Here is a 23,235-nt window from a genome sequence, read left to right as displayed (position 1 = left end):
TTACAGTCAGAGACTATTTTTATGTTATGCTAAAACATTTTAAATTGATTCCCATTGGTTATTTTAGCACTGGAGAAAGCATGCACTTATGCAATGCTGGAAAGATGTCTTTTGTTTTAAGCTGACGTTTAATCATACTGCAATTGGAAGAGTAGCTTGTTATGTATCAGAATCCTGCTTTCCAAATCTTTCCTTTACAGAATCTGTCTTTAAATCATTTTCAAAATTTTTGATGCAACCATAGTGATATTGGACACTATAGTATGATTCTTATATTTGTCTTGATTGTTGATATAATTATTTGAGAATAAATTTATTTTATAATTGTTTACATAGGAAAAGTATACATTTTGGAGTCAATCACTTTCCGAGACCTTCATCAGGTTATTCTTTTGATTTATGGAAATGTATAAGTGCAGAAGGTCTGTGAGTTGTTATATTATATTCCAGCTTTTAGTAGTGTTTTAATTGTTATCTTACCATTAAAAGTTAGTGTCCCATAATAACAATAGCATAGAAAAATAAATTATTATTATAATCGTACTTATTCTGAAGTTTATAATCATAATTCATTTCCAACAGTATATAATCTATTTCTACAAACACTGGAAGAAAAAATAGTAGTCTCTGCTCTTCTACTTCCAGTGTGTTGCAAATCAATATTTCCCAAAATCAGGAGAACCAAAACTTTTTCATTTTTTAACTCTCTGCCCTATTGGCACCAATGGAGTTTGTTTTCTCTTATCCATCACAGGTTTGCTGAGGGACAGGCCCAGTATATCCAGAACAGACTGCCCATGACAAATTTTTGGGGTTGTTCCCCAGAGTGATAATTGAGGTTTTTCTGAGATTTGTAGACTTGTCAAGATAATAACTATAGATAAATTAATTACTAAGGAGTATTTAATAAGAAACAAATAAGCATGGTAACTAAGTATCTGGATAACAAATAAATAGCTGACTTTATAATTGTAGAGTGGCAAAGCTATGAATACCTATGCAAAAATGTACACAGTTTTTTTGCACAAAAATGATCTGTGTGACAAGGCCAATGCAGTGCTACCTGACTCAAGTGTATTGTTTTAATTTTAATAAGTATGAACAGATGGGAATCATGGAATGTCCAGAGGCTCTCTATGCATCCAACCAGAATTGCACTTGTAAGATTTTTAAAATATTTTGTATTTAAATGAGTTCTAAATAAAAAGCACTGTAGCTACAAATGGCCAAAACCCAGTTGGTTTTTCTACAAAAAGAACTTTAGCAAATTAATAGGATGGGAGAAATGCCATGTGTTCAAAACCAGAATAACTCTCCAAAATTGTCAAGTCTGTAGAACTATTGTGCTTAGCAGGTGTACAACAACTGACTGACAACAAGAAGAAAGTTGTTCTCTGCTGGAATTTATCTATCTATAAACTCCAGATAAAATGGCATTAAAAAAGTTTGTTCTCTTTAAGTAAATAATTTTGTATTATGTGGACTTGATCTTCTTTGTGACTAAGTTTAAATAATCTTTGTCTAAATATGATAGAAAACAAACTCCTCTTTGAACAGTTGTCTTACATATTTCTAAAAAGCTTCATGCTTATAGAAATAAACATTTCCTCTATTTGCCATGGACAAACAGTTTTTTCCTTCCCCCCAAAAAAAATGTTCTAAAAAGTATTTTTTCTTTTAGATTGGAAAGTATATGACCTACTTTTCTTGAAATATGGCCAAACATAAATGAAAACATAAATTTACACTTATGTTTTCATTCTTTTCTAGCTATATCAAAGTTAATTTAATTTTACAAGTAGACCCTACGGCTTTGGGGAAACGGATTTTGATGATCTTTGGTGTAGCGGTAGTACACCATGTGAATGTACTACCTGTAAAATACTAAAGTGCAACACTTTAGTATTTTTAAGTGCAACACTTAAAAATAATCGAGAAAAACGAACTTAAAGTTTTCTTTAACACTTTATGTATAAGTTACATGTACTTCCACTTGAGTGTGCTGTGGCGTGAGCGGTAACACTTCTGACTCATACGCTTGCATCCTCAGGTTCGATTCTCTTGTGTATACTGTTTTTCCTTTTTTTCTTATTCATAAATACTTATAATGTATTTATTTACTCATTCATTCATTTATATTTATTTATTTTAATATATTATATAACTTAAGCCCATAACCCGAGAAAACTCGGGCAAGTTACATAGCTCCAAGTCTAATATTTTTACTTTGAAAACCCACCTTTGTCAAGTTGAGAGGGAGCTACTTATGCCAGGTTTGAACATGGGTCTATAGTCTTTTTCACTCACTCTTTAACAGTTCGTTTCTGAATTTCGACATAAATAGATGTATTTGTGCAGTGAAATTTATTTTGAATAATTATTTTATAATTAAAAAAATGTCATCAAAAGAAGCAAGTTCTTCACGTTGTGACAAAAAAACTGTTGATGATAACTCATATACAGTGATGTATTGAAGCAGCGTAGTGATGTAAAATACTAAAGTGCAAGACTCAAACATAATTGAAAAAAGCGAATTTAATATATTGAAGCAATATTGTATAATTACATATCATTGTCAGATGTACTGTACAGTACATGATCCTGAATGATACTTATGGTAAAAACATTCAAAACAAAAATTCAAAAATCAATAAATAATAATAAATAAATGAATGAGTAAATAAATAAAAACATTATAAGTATTTATGAATAAAAAAAAAGGAAAAAGTATACACAAGAGAATCGAACCAAGCACGCAAGCATATGAGTCAGGAGTGTTACCACTCGTGCCACAGCACACTCAAGTGAAAGTACGCGTAACTTATATATAAAGTGTTAAAGAAAACTTTAAGTTCGTTTTTCTCAATTATATTTGAGTGTTGCACTTTAGTATTTTACAGTTAGTACACTCACATGGTGTACTACCTCTACACCAAAGATCATCAAAATCCATTTCCCCAAAGTCATAGGGTCTCCTTGTTAGTCTAACTCAATGCAAAGTACAGTAACCAGAAGTAGAACAGTTTGGATTATGGTCCATAGTATATACATATAAAATGTAGCACTGTAATTTTGTGCCTTGATGAATTTCTTTCAGAAGATGCTTTGTCTCAACTCAGTTACTCTAAATATTCATTTAGAAGGTCAATTTAGAAAGCACTAGTAACATTATAAGCCAGTCTGTACTTCATGAGAACAGCAAACAGGAGGAAAAACAATATTAAATAGGTTTAGTGCACAACACTGCACATAACTAAATGGAAGTATGTGATTAGTAAATGAGAAAAGTTTGTCTGCTTTTCTCTTTTGCTTTAATTATAATCATTTCAGTTTTATCTTTTGATAAGTTAATCAAATCTGAATGATGAATTGTAATTTATTGCTTAAAATTATATAAAATCTTTACACGTGTATTTAAAACTTTCCTAAAATTTTTAAAAAGAATTTTGAGGTCATCTTTCTTGATTTCTGTATAAGATGATAATAGTTTATTCTCTTCTCAAATTAATTAAATTCTTATAAACAAGAATGTATATAGTTAAAGTAAAACTTTGAAGTTATCTTCAGTTATAAACTGCAGGTACAGAAAGTGCAAGCATGTTTTGAAGTACGAATGCTTATGGGAAGAATGGAAAAGAGAAGAGAGAGAATTTCTCTTTTCTCTTGTTATACGAACAATGATTGTCCTCTATAATACAGAATATTTTTATCTTAGAAACCAGAAAATTTTTCTCAGTTTAAATTTTTCTTTTTTTTTTGTTGTTGTTGTTGTTGTTAAGGGTATCCTCAATGGGAAGCTTTTCTTGCTTTTAAAAGAATGGCACTCTGTGAAAGCCATGAACTGTGAACAGGCATTTCGACAGAACAGTTTGTAATCCTTATTTTATCTTTGTCACACCATTTTATTTGTGGGCATTGTGCTTTTTTGATTACAAATACATACATCTTCACAAAGTGATTCTGATCTCTCTGTTGGTAAATTTCAATAAATGGCAAATGTAGCTCTAATGAAGCTCTTTGTTAAGCTGTTGTTTTTGACATAAAACCTGTACTAAGTAAACAGAATTGAGGAAAGCAATGCTTTTGTGACCTCTAAGAAAGCACAAAAGCCAATTTAGCAAAAAAAGCTACAGATTAATACATATGTAATGTAGATGTTCATTTTCAATATTTTCATTAAAGTTAATTAAAAACATTTCTGTATATTTCAATAAGTTTTTTAATAACAGTTCAAATTTCATAATGATTTGTTTTATCTATTATTTGACATTACATATATTGTTCTCATGTAGCTGCAGTAAAGTATTTTTTCTTTAATTTTTCATCTTTAACTTTTAATCATTCAACAATAAATGTACAGTACTGAACACTAAATCTAAATTCAAAACCAAAGTTTTGTATAGTAGTTATTTATCGACATTCAGATTTCACTTTTGATACTGAGAGTCAAATCCAAACATTAAACAAACCCATTCTAGTATATGCAAAGAATGCAAAAGACCTATCTTGTCAGACTGGCATTGGCATTCAGAGAGCCTGTTATAATTGGTGCAATTTAAGAATGAAATGTTAGTCTTTTGTTGATAAAGTGGTGATAATTGGTGATAACTCTTAATTTGCCATTGCTGATATCAGCAGTTTTTAAAATGAAAATTTATTAATTGAAAGTTTAAAAATTTTATTTAATATGTTCTAAATAAACCTGTTATTTGTAAAAAAAGAAAAAGTTGTTCTTTTCCATATTTACTGAAAGATGAATTGATTGCTTCAGAAACTTCTGCAGCATTTACATCTTATTTGGTTATAAAATATTATTAGAAACAGGAAACTGCAAGAAATGTTTCTTATCTCTTATATTAGCATAATATTTAATTATTATGGTTAATTATAATAATAATAGTTTTTACATTTCAGTGACGGTTCTGTACATTTGACCTGTACAGAGAAAACTCTTAACAAATCTGAAAGTATTTTGATAGGAGGAACTTGAGTTCTCGTGTCCATCAGTCAGTTGGTTTATTAAAACTGTTATCTATTATAATTAAATGTACGAATTTACAGAGATTGTAAATAAAATAATTAATAACCTATAAATTTGTATTAAAAATTCTGTGTAAATTGTTCTAATTTCAATTTGCATAAAATGATTTATGCAAATTTGAAGGGTAAATTAAATAGAATTTAAATATTATTTTCCTTTATTAGGATTTAAAAATGTTTATTTAAATGTTCACTTTACATCAATAGTACAAAAAGTTTCCTCTTTACATGTCACGTTACATCAATGTACAAAAAGTTTCCTCTTAATCTGGCCAAATATAAAACAAATTAACTTAGACTTAAAGTAGCTTTAATATAGCCAAAAAAGTAAGCCTTTCAGGCTTGCATTTGGCAATAGATTTATTTAGCTTATGTTTCTCAGCTGTTACATTTAAAGCTAATTTTCACAAAATCTCTTTTTATAATAGACAATTTTGTTTGGTTCCCAAGTGACCATTATAGAGAGGTTTACTTAAAATATGTATATATAGTAATAATTAATTTAGTACAGTATTTTAGGATATAGATTCTTACATAAATACATTTATTTAGGTGATATTTCAACGATTTTGTAAGTAAGGACTTAGTGTATATTTTTTAGAGACAAATTCTAAGCTGAACATATGTAATATGAGCATTGTCTTCATCAACAGATGAAAAGATTTAATTTCTAATTGTATGGGATATTTTAGATTTGAAATTCTTTATGATGTTCTTTAGGAATTTAGAATACTATGCTTAAAATACTAAGAACACAGAAAAATTAGAAAAGTACAAGGTGATTCTTTTGGCACTAAACCCTTATTATGTGGAATATCTCTGTATAAAATGAAAAGTATGAAACACAAACAGAATGATTTTTTATTTATTTCATGATGATGCAGTCGACCAAGGTATGTTTTATATATTGTTCAAATGTGACTGTAATCGGTGTATTGAATCACCCTGTATAATAATCAATTGTACACAATATAAAATTTAATCATAAAAAATTGTATGAATTTTACAGTTTTATTTAGGTTCATTTGAATATTTTATTAAGAGAACTCTCACCTGAAATTCTTATATCCAAAATGCCCTAAAAAGTCAAGTGGTATCCAAATTTGTGTTAGCAACGTCCAACAAGCCGTTGCCAGTGGCCATACCAATAGCATTTCTCATATCTGTACATTAATTCTACATATTTTTTTATGTATAGCTCTTGCTTTTTATGCACTTTTTGATACAATAGCTTGTCAATAAATCTGCAAATAGTGTTCAACTTTTCGGCAAATAAAGGTGCTTTATTCCTCAACTCTTATAATTTACCACATTTTATTTATGCTTGTGTCTTACCTTTATACTCCAATACTAATATAATGAATTAAATTTTAGAATTTATTTTTTTTAAACACTGAAATGTTCAGTAATGAATCAAATTCAAATTTTATATTGATATAATTTCCCTAGATGTTATCCACGTCATCTTTGAGATATCTCCAAAAATATGCTATTTGTTTATCCTGAAAGCATTTGAATTATGTCAAATCATATTATAATACATCTATGTAATTGCTGTAACTGATGCTAAAAAAGGTCAGAGTCACTTAATATTTTTTAGCATTCCAGTAATTATGTAGATGTGTAATATGATTTAACATTTAAAAGATAAAAATATTTGTTTTCTTCATTTAAAAATTAAATTTTAATTTTTTGATATGCAAAGAACAGTTCTGAAACTACATCACAAGGTTTCTGCCAGAAGTTCAAAATAAATTATCAAAGCAAATTTCCTAAGATGTATGATACTAGTTATGAAGGTTTAATTATATGATAATTTTGTAATGCCACTGTTACTATATCATTACTCCATGCTTTCATTGGAAATTTTGAATATATTTTTTTTAATATAAACTTTAATATTAGATATTCTTCTGATAAAATTTAATAATTTGGATATTCAAGTAGATTACATTATGTTAGCAATTGTATATCATTGAGATCTCATTGATTGATACATGATTCAAGAAGGACTCCACAACATTGGAAGGCTTACAGAATCAGTCGAGGCTCCAATTTCTAGCAAAATACATCCAGCTATACCTCAAATGGTCATTTTGGTTCAATGCAAGTGTTGTTACAATAAGGTAGACATCCCACTCGAACCTGATTTCCCGTGGAACTTCAGTAACCAAAACTGCAATTTGAGTTTTAAGCACGGAAAGATTTACAGTTAGGGATAGAATAAATGCTAGGTCTTTAATGAAACTCCAGAAGGAAAAAATCAAGAAATATCAAATCTAGGAATGGGGTAGCCATTCCTCTATCACTCTGCCCAATCCAGGAAACGTTTTAAGAAATCCAGATACCCATTTAGTAGTGGGACTAGGCAAGAAAAATTTGATGTTTTGCTATAAATTAATGCACAAGTCAATTTGTAAGTCTTTGATTAAAAGTCCTTTTTGAATCACTCTGTACATTTGCTATATAGTGTATTTTTAGAATATTTGTATTAATATAATAGTCTACATTTAAAAAAAAATAGAAATGAATGCAGTGCATCAGAAGACAAAATTTGCAGTTTGAAATTTATTGTAAACATTAATAAAAACAATTTATATAAAAAATGTTATTGCAATCAATACACAACAAGATTTTGTATAAGGTTATATTGATACATCAAGGAATATATGTAATCTGAAAAGTATATATTTGGATACAGAATCAGCGAAAGGCAGATTCTCTACGAGTAAACTCTTTAGTGTATAACATTTAACATTTCCAACAACAGTCTAAGACGTACCTATGATTCAAAACTCGGCAGGTGCTCTCGGCGTGGTCGTTCCAGCCGGACGGAGGTACTCCAAATCGATCCATTCCCGTATAATTTCCAAGGTGAAATGGCTTAAGAATTAATGGATGAATTTGTTTATTGAATTGACTGTGTAAATGAATATCAAGATATTATAAAATGCACAGAGAAAGTGATTACATCCTGTGTTAACAATATAGAAATAACATTTTTAAAAATTTAAATACAAGAAAACTCTTATTAGAAAACCTAATTTCAAACAAAGCTGACGAGAAATATATTAGGATCCAAAAAAACGAACGGACTCCGACGCGAAGGCAGGATTCAAATTCAAAATCCCTGCCAGTCGGACAGCTCCGACTCATCTTCAGTCTCCACTCCTATGCAGCGGATCCCAGTCTTTAAGAACGGGGTGCCCTTTCCTCTACCCAGAACCCTGGCATGCAGGACCAGTGTGACCGTTTCCACTGGATCGTCGCAGGACTCCAACAGGATCTGCTCCTTCAGAAGTTTTTCTTTATGTGCCAGCATCTCTAGAACTATTTCGTAGGAAGTTCCGGATGGACAGAGGGGCCTCAATTCGTTGACACGCAAGTTAATGTTGGGAGGATTCATGTTTCTGACGGCAAGGGGGCCTGTTTGCTTGGTGCTATCGAATCCGAACTTTATCTCGTACTTGTGCTGCAGCTGAAGAAAACCAAGATGAACGTGTATAGTCGAGTCTTTCATAGGAGAGACAAGAATATCGGCATCGTGTCGGAAGACGTCTTCCGATTCTGGAAAATGAACGCGATGTACACTTGTACCTTCCATTACTGATTCATTTTCCGAGATTCCGTACCTCGAATAGTTTGACAATCGATCCTAACGCTGATACAAAACCGTAAACTACGACGCTCAAAAACACACGACTTCCGCCATTACTGTTTACAGTAATTTTTCAAGCATCCTAGCGCCATCTCTTGGCATAAGCAATAATTTATCTTTAACATAAATCCAACGAAACTAATGATTTTCTTAAAATATCTATTCAATAAAAATAAATAAAATAATTATTTAATACATTATTAGAAATTCTATAGTTTAGAATATTTAAATTTTATAAACGAATTTATGTAATTTCTTCTTTCTTCGATAGATGGCAGCATTACGAATCTTATTATTTTATTAATGCGGATGTGACGTAACGAGAGAGGTAACTAACGATAACTTGCGTCATAAAATTTGATTACGTCAGTAAAATTTAAATAGAATTTCCAATTGTTATGTCACTTTTAAAGTATTTTATTTCATAAACCAAAGATTTCTTAATAACGTATGAAGTAATAAAAGTAGATTTCTATTTATGGAGAATGTATTGAACAGTTATGAAATTGATCTATTTGACTATTTTTATTTTATTTTATTTTAAAAATTAACAGGTCATAATTTTCTAATTTAGAAAAAATAAATAAATAAATTATGGTTAAGCGATCGCTTTAAATTTCAGGTGGCATTAATTATTGATATATTTTACGTAATTACTTAAATTTTAAAATAAAAATAATAAAAGAAGTTACCTTTTAAACGAAGGAATAAGAGTGGCTGATTCGATCTTTGTTGCTACCTTAAGTTTGATCGGAATTGTTTTAGTTCCAGACGAATTGTTAAAATTATTTATTAACCTGTCTCATTTGAAATGGGTTTTGTCATTGGCTTGCTTGACCAGCTATATTAGGATTTAATATAGCTTTATCTTTACCATTATAGATACAGTGAGATCCATAATGAGGACAGACACGGCTCTGGAAATCGAATCCGGATCCTCAGATTAGCAGGCCAGTACTGTTACTACCTGTTCATCCGCCCTTAAATAATAATTTTTTTTATTGCGATGTCGTTTATCTACAACAACTTAAGACCATCGAGAATTAGTTTTTGAGCTAGTTAACTTCTTATTTAAATGATCTTTTGGTTAATTCTGACGAATCCCGACTTTCCAGCCGTATAACATGATAATGAAATGTTTATAATTTTTGAATTTCATTAATAACTCGGATAAGGATGAGTGACTTTAAATTATATTAATTGTGAAAGATAGATAATTCTAATTACGATAAACATCCTGTTTTTTACGTTATTCTAAGCGCGATAAAGTCTTGTCGCTCTTGATAAGCTTATCATCCTTAGAAAATCGTAAAACGATGGATTTATCAATGAGGATAACTAATGTAATTTGATAAGCTGAATATAGCAATTACCTATATTCCTAATTAACTTGTAATGATTTAATTATATGAAAAATCGCTTTAAAGTTTATCAATAGTGTATTGATTTTGTTTACTAACCTCTTCGTAGTGAAGATGTATTAATATGTCAGTTCTGAAGAATACATCAAACGAGAATTGAACCAGGAGTCTCCGGAAATACACCTCTATTTTCGCCTTTTAATAGTCAATTATTGATGTAAAGCCTCAGATAATACATATGTTTAGACATCTATCTAATATTTATTTCAGAAATGTGTGTATGTGTATATATATATATATATACATATATACAAGAATTTATTTCAAAGTAAAGGAGTAATGTAAAATAAACGCGTTTCTTAATAGATTAACGCTTCGTCCATCCGGCCGTTCTTTTGGATAAAAGTACTTGTCTGAATATTTGCCCACCAATGGTCGAGTTCATAAAACCACTGAACATTGATAGTTGGTCGTGGTTTAGCGCCCAACGAGATGGTCGCATGGAATGAGTTTTCTTCACGTGTCATATCCAAATAGCGACGATTTCTCCTAAAAAATCCTCCCGGAAAGCATTCTCCTTGATATATCACGGATATGTTGCGTTGCCTTATCCCACAAACCAACCAATTCTGAGGTATCGGGATCGATCTGCATAAATTCAAATATTCATCAATGGATTGACTCGAATATATCGACCGTCATCTTTCTCACTGTGAGCTTAATCAAATCTATGTATCACGCACAGAGAGCTCTTTTCCTCTAGGTTGGTTCACAATATAACGCAGCACAAGAGGCTTATTAACATTATAGACCCCCCCCCCCTATTCACACTACAGTGGTGTGATGGCTGGATGGCTGAGCAGTGAAGTTTTCAACCTTCCTCTTAAGGGGACTGAGGAACGAATCCCCAGAGCGGAAGGTTCGAAAAACCCCGGGAAATTTTTCAGTTAGTCCATCATGTATATGCCAGGCTCCATCTCTCACCGGTCGTCCCATTAATGGCCTCACCGAACCAGATGAGCTTGATAAACTGCCCTTTTAGTCCCATGGAACCAATGTTACAGGAATTATCGGGGTTCTAGAGCGAGGAATACACCTGTTTCTGGAAGCGGACAAAGACGCCACTGTAATTGTGCTTGGCGGGGGTGTCCGGGGCCTGGCTATCGTGTATGTGCTCTGAAGTATCGATGATCCCCAACACCACCTGTGTCTTAGGGTGCGACTATGCAGACGCGAACGAGCGAGAATATGTGGCAAGAGGCGAGACGCTATAAATATCAAAACCTGTCAGATATGTGCGAGAACCAGAAATTCGCTCTCGCTAGCGTTATTTCTCGCTTCTCGTTTGTGCATGGTTTTCCTTTGCGAAAACTAAATCGCTCGCTCTAAATTCGCGTCTGCATAGTCGCACCTTTAGTCTCGAGTTTTTCGTGTTGTACTCGAATTCACGTCATCGAACTCACTCGTGTTACTGTGATTCGCATAATCGGTAGTCTCGAGTTAGACCCATCGAGCGAACTCGAAAGGCGAGCGGAAGTAGGTCATATTCATTAGTTTACGTGTGTCGTTAAGCACGATGGGATTATTTACAATGCATCTGGGTTTGCGACTATATGGATTCGACCAATCAACTTTACTGTAACAAGTTGTAAACAAATACACGTGAATTAGTTTACACGTGTTATAGTTAAAAGTTTTGTCTTATAGCAAAATGGAAACCTTCAATGTTTTATTTTAAAAAAGAAACGAAGAACAAAAAGAAGTATTAGTAACATATATAGAAAATAATAAGAAAACAAACAATGGAAAATTCGACAACGAATTTACAAGAAAAAGACAATTCGATTTGTGGAGAGAAGTAGTTGAAAAATTGTGTATTGGAGCTAAAAAATCCGCTGTGCAATGGAAAAAGTATTTTAATTTAATCCTTTTTTCAAATTCTCTTCTTCCTTGATCTATTTATTAAATTGTTTTGTTTATTAAGATTATTTATTAACCAGAACTTAACACTTCTGATTAATCTTAATATAGTGTCTATGCTTTCCTTTCCGCTTCTAACACAATAGTGCTATAAATTAAGACACTTGGTGGTTTTTCTCATCTTTATTTAGTTGAGACGTGTGAAAAAATTACACGTTTCGGGCTCATAAGCCCCGCCTCAGTCAACTGTGCAAAAGTTTTATAAATTAAAGTAACATCAGCTTATTCTTAACATTTCCAGCCAACTTGGATACAACTATTACTAAAGTGGTACACAATTGATTATACTTTCCACTCATAAGTCAGTTTTGTACTTCCTTTGATGCGCATCCACAATATAATATGAATTTGCATATCTGACACCTTGTATTTTCTCCTTGTATGCGCTGTTTTGATGTGGTACTACCTTCATCTTTCAATTTGATGATTTCCGCCGTTTCAATGTTATAACTTCTTGTTTTCTTTTAATTATATTTTAATAATTTATCTTTTAACTAAATAAAGATGAGAAAAACCAGTTGCACAGTTGACTGAGGCGGGGCTTATGAGCCTGAAACGTGTAATTTTTTCACACGTCTCAACTAAATAAAGATGAGAAAAACCACCAAGTGTCTTAATTTATAGCACTATTGTGTTAGAAGCGGAAAGGAAAGCATAGACACTATATTAAGATTAATCAGAAGTCATTAATTTATAGCACTTTATTGTGTTAGAAGCAGAAACGAATTTCAAAGCACGGTTTCACATAATTAGAAGAAAATAGTGTCTATGCTCTTAGTAAATTATATGTATAAATTATTATCATTATAATTCTCTTTTTTGATCAATAAGATACGTCTTTTTATTTTTGGAAAAATTTGCTGTATAATTTTATCAATTATGAATTAAAATTTTTTTTATTAGTGTTGACTTCACATAAAAAGAAATGACATCAACTCGTGTTCGAAAAATTCGTTGCTTTCTTAAACAACTCTCTAACGCTTCGATTGCCATCGAAATAGCGTATTTGTCGGCCATTTTCACTTTCGTGTAGCCAGTGCCGGCCCGAGACAAGTTTTAGAATAGAGCGAGATCCTATTATGGCGCCCCCCCTTGGTTGCCCCTAAGTTATACCCTTTAATTTTCTTTAACACTGAGGCGCTCCCTAAGACTTAGCGCCTGGAGCGGCTGCTCCGTTCGCCCTATGGTAGGGCTCTGCGTTTAGCGATCTCACATGCTCGACTCAACGTGAGTAGCAACTTGCATGGTGAGATGGGAAAGCACGTGAGACGGGAGACTACCGATTTGACATCAGAGTGTGAGATGGTACCACGTGACACCTTCAACACGTTGGGAGTTGTAACACGAAAAACTCGAGACTAAGGGCCCAGAATGGTCCAGATTAACAATTTGAGGGAAACAGAATCCTGCTTCCCTCAGCCCGATGACCCGGACTTTTTTAAACTCTGTCAACAGAACGTAATGTTTTTGACTGCGAGGTTAAGACCTGCAGTAGCCTCAAAAGCAACAAATATATTGATATTTAAAATTTTAAACACAGTGAACCTCTTCAAATTTTCTTATTGGATACTGGTGTAGCGATTTTAAGGTAGCCTTATAGCATCATCTGGTGTGCAATTGGACTACAAATTCATATATCTGTCTGAGACATTGCTGTATGCTGAATCTTGCAGTCATCGAACAAATTAAAACGTAATCAAATATGTAATCAGAATCGCTAACGTCATGAAAACTCGTTGACTTTGACGTCACGATACCTTAGCACAACTAAGTTAAGGCCGGATGGCCGAGCGGTTAAGGTTGCAGCCTAACGCTCTGGGGACTCGAGCTCGAATCCGGACGGGTCGAAAACCCCCCAGTAATTTTTCGGGGGTGGTCTGACCGAATATGTCGGCCCCGCCCGCTCCATTGTAGGTGTGGCCGAATCCATAATGGGCTTGCTAAGAGGCCCATAGGGCAGTGTTTAAAACAAAGCACAAGTTTTCATTTTCTCTCGGTTTGCCTACTAGTACAGTAGTGCAGGTCTAACTTTGTAAGTGTAAATAAAACAAATTCTGTACGCGCGCGCGCGCGCACACACACACACACACAAACCTAATCTATTATTATTGTTTTACGTGAATTATGAAATTATCGACATTTCCATATAATTAATAATTAAAATAATTTTGTATCGATTTTTATTCATCTTTGATGTATTACAATCACATATGCATTCAAAGAATGAAGCCGAGTAAATAGTTTTATTCAAATTAAAAATTTTTTAAACTAAATTTAAATAACTTCACTAAATACCTTTTGGTGACACTCATTAATTGATTAATTCAACATCATTCCTGTGTTTCCTTGGCTTTATCTAAAGTGTGTGATATTGTTATGTAGCACTTTCTATTGCTCTCTGAATTGTTAACATTCCTCACGAAGCAGTGTCTAACAAGAAATTGACGGGCACATTTATATGAATTGACAACATTTAATGAAATTTATGACTACATATCAATGTTCACAACAGTAACATAGGATGACTAAAACATTCTTTACATAATACATAAAATATATTTCACGTTAGGATCGATGAATCAGCTTCTAAAAGATTTCTTTTCAAGTTTGTGAAAACCTTTCGGTGACTTCCGTCACTTAAAGTTTTTCTTTGTCCATATTTGTTAATACTTTTATTTAAATCACATTCGGATAGGCATTTATTCACCGCATTAATTTCGTGTCTCTCTTCCATAACGACGTCGACGTTAATGGCAGAATCTGGTGTGATGTCTTCGGTACCACAAGCGACACTTACCATATCCTTACGTAAATCTAAACGAAATGGATGATTCTGTAGAGGAGAAACAGTATATCCGTTCACGTGATGCGGTTCTCTTGTCCAAAATCTGAAGAGTGTCACGTCGAAACTGTTTCCAGCACTTTCGGAACTGCAGCTACTACCTAATCTTCCTTCCGCCTGTTTGGCAGGAGTTAACTGATCTGAAGTATCGGCACTGTTATCGGTAGTTGCAAAACTGCAAGGGCTTGACTTTCGACCGTAATGACACCGAAAAATTGGTGAATAGGAATCTTCCAACGAAGGTGTTTTCGAGCCTGCACACGCTAAAATGGAATCTTGTTCTTCGCTCTTTGCTTCTGGAGAAGAATACAGGAACTCGTTCCATTTAGAAATACACATCATATTCTCTTGCAGCCCTTTATCCTCACATATTTCCGATTCTTCATTAATAGTAGTAATGAAATTGCGATTACATATCTTCGAGCGCGAAACCGGTGAATTTTTAACAGGCGCCGAGCCCGAGAACAACTCTGAAGATTGCTCGAATGAGGATGAAATTTGGCATTGATTTTGGTTCCTGTTTCGCGCGCTTCTGTCGCAACAAGAAAAATGCCCAAACATTGAATATCTATAATAGAAATGCCTAGTTTTATATACGAGAAAGCAACAGCATAGACAAATCATAACTTCCAAGCTTCTATCTACGGTGTGATAACACCACAGAGACCACGGCGAACAAGTTTTAAAATTAAAAACCAAAGCCGAAACACCATAAATATTGATAATCGCTATTAAAATAAATAAGATGGAAACTATTAAAGATATTTTAACCACCAGATAATAATTTAACTTGTCAAAATTTGTTTTATTGACACGAGAACGAGTGAAAGTCGATCTCAAATATTCGCCGTGTTTGATGATGGCAATTTTCAACAGTTCTCTGAAATTATATAAATAAATGAATGATAAATAATTAGACCACGTTATGAATATTATTTGACAGATCATAAATAAAATTATGTATCGCCCGAACCATCCAGACATAATATCAGAAGTCAAGGAGAAGAGAAAATGAAAAGTTATAATGGAGAGAACTGCGAAGGGACGTGGAAATTTCAGGTTGGTGGATTGAAAATAAATAAGAAAAATTAAACCAAAACCCGAACTAATACTCGGATAAGCGGTTTTATAAATAAAATATCTGAATAAGTTCAGATTATTCGAATTGTAAGAATCGTACAGTAAAAATATCACTCTGAATGTCGATGACATCAAGAGCATTGAATTTAAGAAGAAAAAATATTTTCGGTAACGACTATCCGATACTGTTAAGAACAATAACATATTTATAATAGAATAAATAGAAGAAATAGTAAATAGAATCGAGAATAAATAAATGTGAAAATCCCAAAATAATTTTAACAGATGATCGTCATTATGGACGATTAACGTCATCAAAAGAGTACAGCTCTGCCTAGCGTTGCCAGTTTTCATTTCATTAGAAATATTTTTCAAATTTATATTAATCGTACTAGTTTCAGATACCGAAACATCGCCGCGATCGTCGTTAAAATTAAAGTTTTTGTTGAAATAATCCAAACTGTCCTTTAAGAAAATCGTTTCGTTCGAATCGATGAAGAAATAATCGAAATTTTGAGATTTACTAATTGTTAAAATTGTATAAACAAAGATCGATTTGAACATTTTTCTATATAGAAACCGGACAAGAAACGCTTATACAAGATTAACTATTGGAGAGATATTACCTAAAAAAATATAAAAGAAACCACTAAGATACTTTTTTAAAATACTGCTATTTTTAAAATATAATTTTAAAATTATACTCACTCCCGTTGAAAAAAATATAATAAATTTAAAAAAGCCTCCTTTCTGTTGTCTTCGATCAGCAAGAAGCGCTCCAGTCGGTCACGTGGTTATTAAAGAAAATCTTCCAATAGCAAAGTCGCCCTCTTGCGGCATATTTTTCCAAACTCCCTCGGGATTTCAGCAATTTGAGACTCACATCTTGCCCAGTTTTTGCTTACGTTTGACAAAAATAAATTCGGCCCGACAAACTTTACGAGCTTAACTTATATCCTTTGAGTATTTTAGGCTTAATCGATATATATATATATATTTCCCCTCCGACCAAGCGACCTATTTTTAACCTTTACAAACTTTATTCCAGTTAGTAATTTAATTTTAAAATAAATAAAGCTAAAATATTTGAAAAATAAACAGCAGAAACACTAAGTTTTTATGTAAAACATTATGAAGCTATTAAGAAATTTTCTCAGAGAAACGCGTTTAAATGCTGACATGCAGTCATTTATAGCGCGGTTCTCGTTTTTATAACGCTAAACCTCTAATTATTCTATTATTAACTACGAAAACTTCTTCGTAAAATAAAAAAGTAATTCTTCCACTTAAACATCAAAAGACCAAATATTTCGATACAAACTACAAGAAAACAGAAAAACTGATTTTATACCATAAAGAAGTCGGCGTATCAGAGATGTTACTGAATTTCCCTTGAGGGATATTTAAGGGAGCCCTCTTCCCGATATATTCTCTGAGGAGGAGATATTTATACGAATTTGTCACGATTATATCGTTGCATTACGATCTGTAAATCGATAGCAAGGTCGGGATTTATATACAGAAAACAATCCGTGGAGAACGATAGTTTAATCGGTAGCGAAAATGAGGGGAGAGAATCGTACCGTCTCCGTTGTAAGTGCACGTGCACTTAGCTGCTTCATGTTATGGGTAGGTATTGCAGCCGTTTTTCTTGCTTCTACTGTCGTTAATTGGCTGATTAGCTGATTCGGAGTGACTATCTCATTCCTTTTTCCTACTCATTACGTCATAACTCAATTTCTTTTGAAGCAAAGAGGAAGAAAAAAAACCTACTTCTCCTCCAGAATTGCCTAATATTAGTAAAATGGACATCGAATTATTAAAATACACACTTATAGGGTCTCTCGGATTCTAGAAATGCCCGTGCCAAATACCGTCTTGAGGTCCTCGATATATTTTTAAAATTGGTTTTTATGTAATAAACCTTGAAAAACCGAGTTCCCTCTAATATGCAAGAATTATTCAAAATATTAATGAAAATAAAAAAGAAAAATTTTCTCGTTTAAAATTAAATTTAAACGAGAAAGACGGGGATTATGATTGATTGAATGTGACGGATTTTCTATGAAATTTATTTTTTGGATTTGAATTCGAAAGCGGTTGACAAGTCGGGCGCCTCTTACGTGACGTCACGTCTGTCATGCATGCTCTTTAATCGAGTTTCATTTAAATAAGAGTAAATAATCGTACTATTATAGAACTCAACATAGAAAGTTTAGGACAATTTCTAGTGCCGTAAAACCCGTCTAAAACGGACAAATTAATTTTGTATCGTGCATTTCTTGTTTACATGGGTTTTACTGCGTTAACGCAACTATTTTATACGACAATTAGCTATATTTATGAAGAAATTTTTACTATGGATGAAAGAAAGATACATATTTCAAAGAAAGGCTTTATTTGTTTAAAAAGAAAACAAATCTGTGAGCTTCACACAACTTAGCCCACGTGTGTACACGCGACACGAGAGCAAATACAAGTAAAGAAAGGAAAGGAAAAAGTACTAATCATTCCGAAAATCAATAGGTGCAACCGCGCGAAATAACGAATCGCCTCCATCAAACTTGGTCCCCCTTTCTTACCAAAGACACGCACATCCACACAGTATCAAAAAGAGAGTAAAAATCGTGTTCGGAACATCAAAACACTTGAAAATTACGTTTATAAGCACGTACAGAATGTTTTGGCTTCGGGTGGATCGAACCCACGACCTTCAGTAGGTCTTAATTAGCTTCTCTCTCTAGTCACGGTTACTTTTTATTGTTTTTATACTGAGAAGTGTTAATAAAATAACCAATACACCTGAAACCTATTAGTTTATAAATCCATTATCCGCAGCACTTTTCTGCAAATTTATATAAAGTTCAGCTGTTATTTCGAATTAATTAACAAGTTATGTCAACTCGGCTAGTACGAGGCACGCTTGAAAATACTGAATTTTCTAAATAAAAATTCAGACATTTTTAATAGTGTTATACAAATCAAACCTCGATATAACGCAAGCACTTGTTCGATTCTGAAATTGGCACTAAATTGAGTACTTGTTTTAGTGAGATCTAAACACGAGTCACATAATTTGGTGATGCTTTTTGCAATGTAAAATCCTACATTTTATAATTTAGAGATATCGAAGGATAGTAGTTATGAGGAAGATCCATTCTTGGGCACTGATGGCTATACCGGGGTGACGCTATATCGAGGTTCAACTGTGTTATATTATAAAATCCGTCGTGTAAAACCATTTTCCTCATCATTTATTTTGTAGTATGCTTATTAATATCAATACTAATGTCATTGATCTCAGTCACAGTAAAATTTTATTTAATTAAACGATAATAATTTAAGAGGTCGAACCGTAAATAAGTACTATTTTCTACTACATAAAACCGATAATTGACCTACTATCGCACTAATTTCGGGGAATAAACCACTTTACTAAAGTAACGTCGCGTTATTTCAGACTCGGTGTAATAAGATTTCTGTCTTTAAGAATGGACTCTACCCGAGGAACTAAAGTGGGTCTTTCTTCCGAATGCCTGCCAAAATTTCGGATCGATAACGATCGAAGCAGTTTCCCTTCGTATCGGCAATTACGGGCAGAGTATAGCCACAGTAATTGCTTTAATTTATTAAATTCAAACGAACGAAATTCATATGAAAAGCTACTCGACGATTCGGCAGTTAGAATTAGCAAATTTGGAGAAAAGTGGGGTGTTGAGATGAAAGAGAACACTTGTTAGAGATTATATGCGGTGATAGACTATCGGATCTTTATGGAAAAAGTGGAAGTTGTTACTGATACAATCGTCCAGTCGACTAACAAGACCCTAGAGGACTGTTGTTGATGTGCAACCGACAAAGTGGCTCGTTGAAGACGACAATTAACACTCCCTATGACAAATCATCTCGTTCGATCTCGTTCTGAGCATTTTTCACGAGATGCAAGTAAATTAAGAGAGATTTTACGACTAGATTTCCCGTATAACGCGTGTAAAACTCTGCTACTCGTTTAAAAATCGGTTTAATTAATAAATTTAAGAATTTTTACTAAAATAATACATAAATTCTCTTCCGACACTCTTTGCTCTACGTGTTAAACTTTGTAAACTTAATTTTAAGAGTTTCTAGATTTATAAATTATAATAAAATGTAACGGAATTTTGAGCATTTTTCATTAAAAAACAAAACTTAAGAACTAAAATGAGCAAAAAAGATTTTTAAAAATGTAAGATAAATCAAATTTTATTAGTTCTATTACCGAAAAAATTCATTTACTAGAATTTAATTACAATTATGGAAAATTTATTCACTAAAAAAGACATCACATCCTATGTCTAACAGTTTTAAAATAATAATAATTCAATTTTATTCTAATGTAACTCATCTCCAATAAACTCACAAAACTTAAGATTGATGTTTAGCCACTACTGGAAGTTATAGCTATGATTAATGAGTCCACTAGCATGTCTGTCCATCATATAAACTCCAATTCTCAACGATAACGGAGAATCACAACATTAAAATACGACAAAGTTCAGCAAATACTAAGCTAAGCATTTTCTAGGCTTCAATAATTGACAATTAACATTGTTTTTTGCCTTTTACTTCAATTCAATAAAATAAAATTTGTGTTAAAAGAGAGGTTCAATTTCGAAACCTACTTGTGATTATTATATAATATCAAAACACAATGGATTCTCGAAGACATTTACTACATCAACAGTTAATTGAATCCCAGAAAGAAATATCAACGAAATTTATCGATCTACTGAAGGATAATTTAATAAAAGTTAAACAAGTTAAAGTACGACAAAAATAATTGTTTAATTAGAGGTGGACCAGTCGCAGTTATTAGGAACGAGTTGTAGCAATTGGCAATCCTTTGATAGAAACAAAAGGGCTACAAAAGCTAAAATTGAGTAAATATCAAAAGAAAATGTTTTGCGCAACTGATATAAAATCCAACGTCATTTTAAAGGACGATTATAGGATAAAGAAAATGGAGAGAGGGTATCCATATTATAGGAACGAATTCCTTTGTAAAAGTCATTTGTTTCTTATCTGTTTCAATTAAAATAAGAGATTCGATCAAATAAATTGGCTGATCATACCATAATATATGTAAAGTGCAAAGCCAAAAGTCAGTTTATCATACTGTGTGCATGCCAACTGTGCTTTGCAACATAAACGGTAAACAATTTAGAATAACGTGTTTTTCCTTTTGTAATATCTCGGGAAAACACAGTCGAATTAACTGAATTTTCTAGTTAATTTAGTTAGTTAATTGCAATTGATCGTTTACAACAGTTAACTGACTTCTTAGCATTCTGTAACACGTGTAGATAGGAAGGATGAAGTTTAATGGGTCTAAGAGACACGAAATTAAATTTTGGAGTTCTCTGAGAGAAAAAAAAATAATAATAAAGATAAATTAAGTGGATAAGTGGAGAAGAATTTTTGATTCTTTTATTGATTTTATTCATATTCGTTTATGGCAGTGTTTCTCAACGCGGGTTTTTCCATGTTGAGGGGCGATTAGTAACAATTTATATTTTGGGGGGCGAAAAACAATTCTCTGGGAGATATAGTAAAACATTATATTAAGAATAATTAGATATTTTAATCGTTATATCGTACAATAATTAAACAAACAACATTATACTAGTCACTAGTCTATTCAATGCAGTACGAATTTGGCGTTAATCTTGGTTCTCGGCATAGGAATTTTGAAGTGAAGGGGGCGACGATTCGTTAGAGGTTGAGAAACACTGGTTTATGGCATTAGGTGAGTAGGGCCTACGTGCTCCGTAAATTACAAATCCTATCTCATATAGATGATTTTATATAGTTTACATATATTATTTTAAATTATTTTATTTTTCTATAAAGATGTAAAGCATCCATATTTAATTACTGTCATTTTACTATGGAAAAATCAATCATAGATGACTCGACCTTGAGGGTTCCACGGACAAAAAGAATATAAACAGGAATTCATGTTATAAAAGTATTAAAGTGTTAAATTTAATAAAAATTTATAGAAAATACGCGCGAAAAAACACGTTTATAAATAATCAGAGGCGTAAAAAATTGGAAAAATCACTGGCGTGTCACCTAATAATAAAAAAAGGGAGCTATCCTAGTAATAAATGGGATTACCTCGATTCGATCTACGTAATACTCCAGCATCCATTTGAAAATAAAACAGGATCCGAACAAAATTTGGGATCATCCTCAAATCGATGGAGAGGGGTGGTAAATCATTATTGGAAGCCGACAAGGGTGAAGTAAAGCGATACAGCTCCAGTCACGGATGTAGAGAACTATAAAACCGGAGATAATGCGCACTCGAGTGCAAACACTAAAGTCTAAAACCACTAGAAAATTACTGAAAAACTATTCTAGTCTACAGAAAAAGATTGCTTTTTTCCTCTTTTCTTCCATCCTTTCCTACTAATTTAACGATACTTTATTGATAAACAGTGTTGATAATTTAACGAACAATTATCAACACTTTCTCTCCATCTTCCATCCAAATAAGAAGGAAAGAAAAAGAAAAAATTAACATCTGTTGATCCATCTCTTCCTGTCTCCTTCACTTGGTAAGGAAGTCCTCCTCTTTTGAGAAGATCAATCCTTATAAATTTAAAAATAACGGCTATTTTATGGACCTCCTTCACATTAATTCGTTATAGAAAAAAATTCAACTCCGTACCACTTAAATTCAACGACGCACTCGAATAAAAATTGTAATTTAAATCGATTAGCATTCATTATTCAATTAGCTTAAATGCAATCAACTTATGAATCGACGAGCTGCGTAATCCAAGTGATAGGTCGGAGAGAGATTTGAAATTGGTTTGAAAACTGGAAAAATTCAAATTTTGGATAAATTTATGTAATTTATCGCGCGATTCTATGTATATGATGCTTTATATTTTACAGAAATTGTTTTTTGAATTATTTAATCCTCAACTTTTGTCGGAAATTAAAAATAAAAAGGAAATCCCGTGTTTTCCTGCTTATTTAACATACGCAAAAGGTCAAATCTATGGACCGATAAGCAAACATGGTGCCATCTGCTATCAATATGGTAAGTTATTATTAAAAGAAAACATTCAATATATAAAATTAAAAGCAATTATTGTTGATATTTATTAAATTATTTTTAAAAAATCATAAAATATTTTCACATAAAAATATGATTTATCTGAAAAGTTTATACAAAATTTCAATTCAAGGACTTATTTTGGCATCTATAGATGAGGTCAATG

The 23,235-nt window shown here is 32.4% G+C and overlaps 3 protein-coding genes across 4 annotated transcripts in view; 1 reads left to right on the top strand and 2 right to left on the bottom strand.

Annotated features, from left to right (window-relative positions):
* Positions 1-5,086, top strand: part of LOC111621326 (heat shock 70 kDa protein 14-like) — a 32,098-nt gene extending 27,012 nt beyond the window's left edge. Inside the window, exon 12 of one of the 2 annotated variants that reach the window (XM_023363422.1) lies at positions 4,915-5,086. In XM_023363422.1, coding sequence (XP_023219190.1) covers positions 4,915-4,990 — 76 coding nt within the window. In that variant the 3' untranslated portion in view covers positions 4,991-5,086. Of the gene's footprint in view, positions 1-4,900 lie in introns of both variants that reach the window. The other variant, XM_023363423.1, reaches the window with a different exon arrangement.
* A 1,565-nt stretch (positions 5,087-6,651) lies between these two features.
* LOC111621325 (UPF0687 protein C20orf27 homolog) lies at positions 6,652-9,737 on the bottom strand. Its single transcript, XM_023363421.1, has 2 exons — positions 9,391-9,737; positions 6,652-8,857 (listed from the first exon to the last, which is right to left on the bottom strand). Exon 2 carries the CDS (start codon positions 8,642-8,644, stop codon positions 8,162-8,164), a length of 483 nt encoding a protein of 160 aa, XP_023219189.1. The 5' UTR covers positions 8,645-8,857; positions 9,391-9,737; the 3' UTR covers positions 6,652-8,161.
* A 2,604-nt stretch (positions 9,738-12,341) lies between these two features.
* Positions 12,342-19,952, bottom strand: LOC111621341. Its single transcript, XM_023363437.1, has 3 exons — positions 16,670-19,952; positions 14,747-16,587; positions 12,342-12,500 (listed from the first exon to the last, which is right to left on the bottom strand). Exons 2-3 carry the CDS (start codon positions 16,523-16,525, stop codon positions 12,342-12,344), a joined length of 1,938 nt encoding a protein of 645 aa, XP_023219205.1. The 5' UTR covers positions 16,526-16,587; positions 16,670-19,952.
* Positions 19,953-23,235: the final 3,283 nt, after the last annotated feature.

Source organism: Centruroides sculpturatus, unplaced genomic scaffold, assembly GCF_000671375.1.
Source record: "Centruroides sculpturatus isolate CEXI.00-Female unplaced genomic scaffold, Cexi_2.0 scaffold98, whole genome shotgun sequence".
NCBI classification, from domain to species: domain Eukaryota; kingdom Metazoa; phylum Arthropoda; class Arachnida; order Scorpiones; family Buthidae; genus Centruroides; species Centruroides sculpturatus.
Note: the sequence above shows the minus strand (reverse complement) of the source record. Positions and strands in the feature narration are given on the sequence as shown.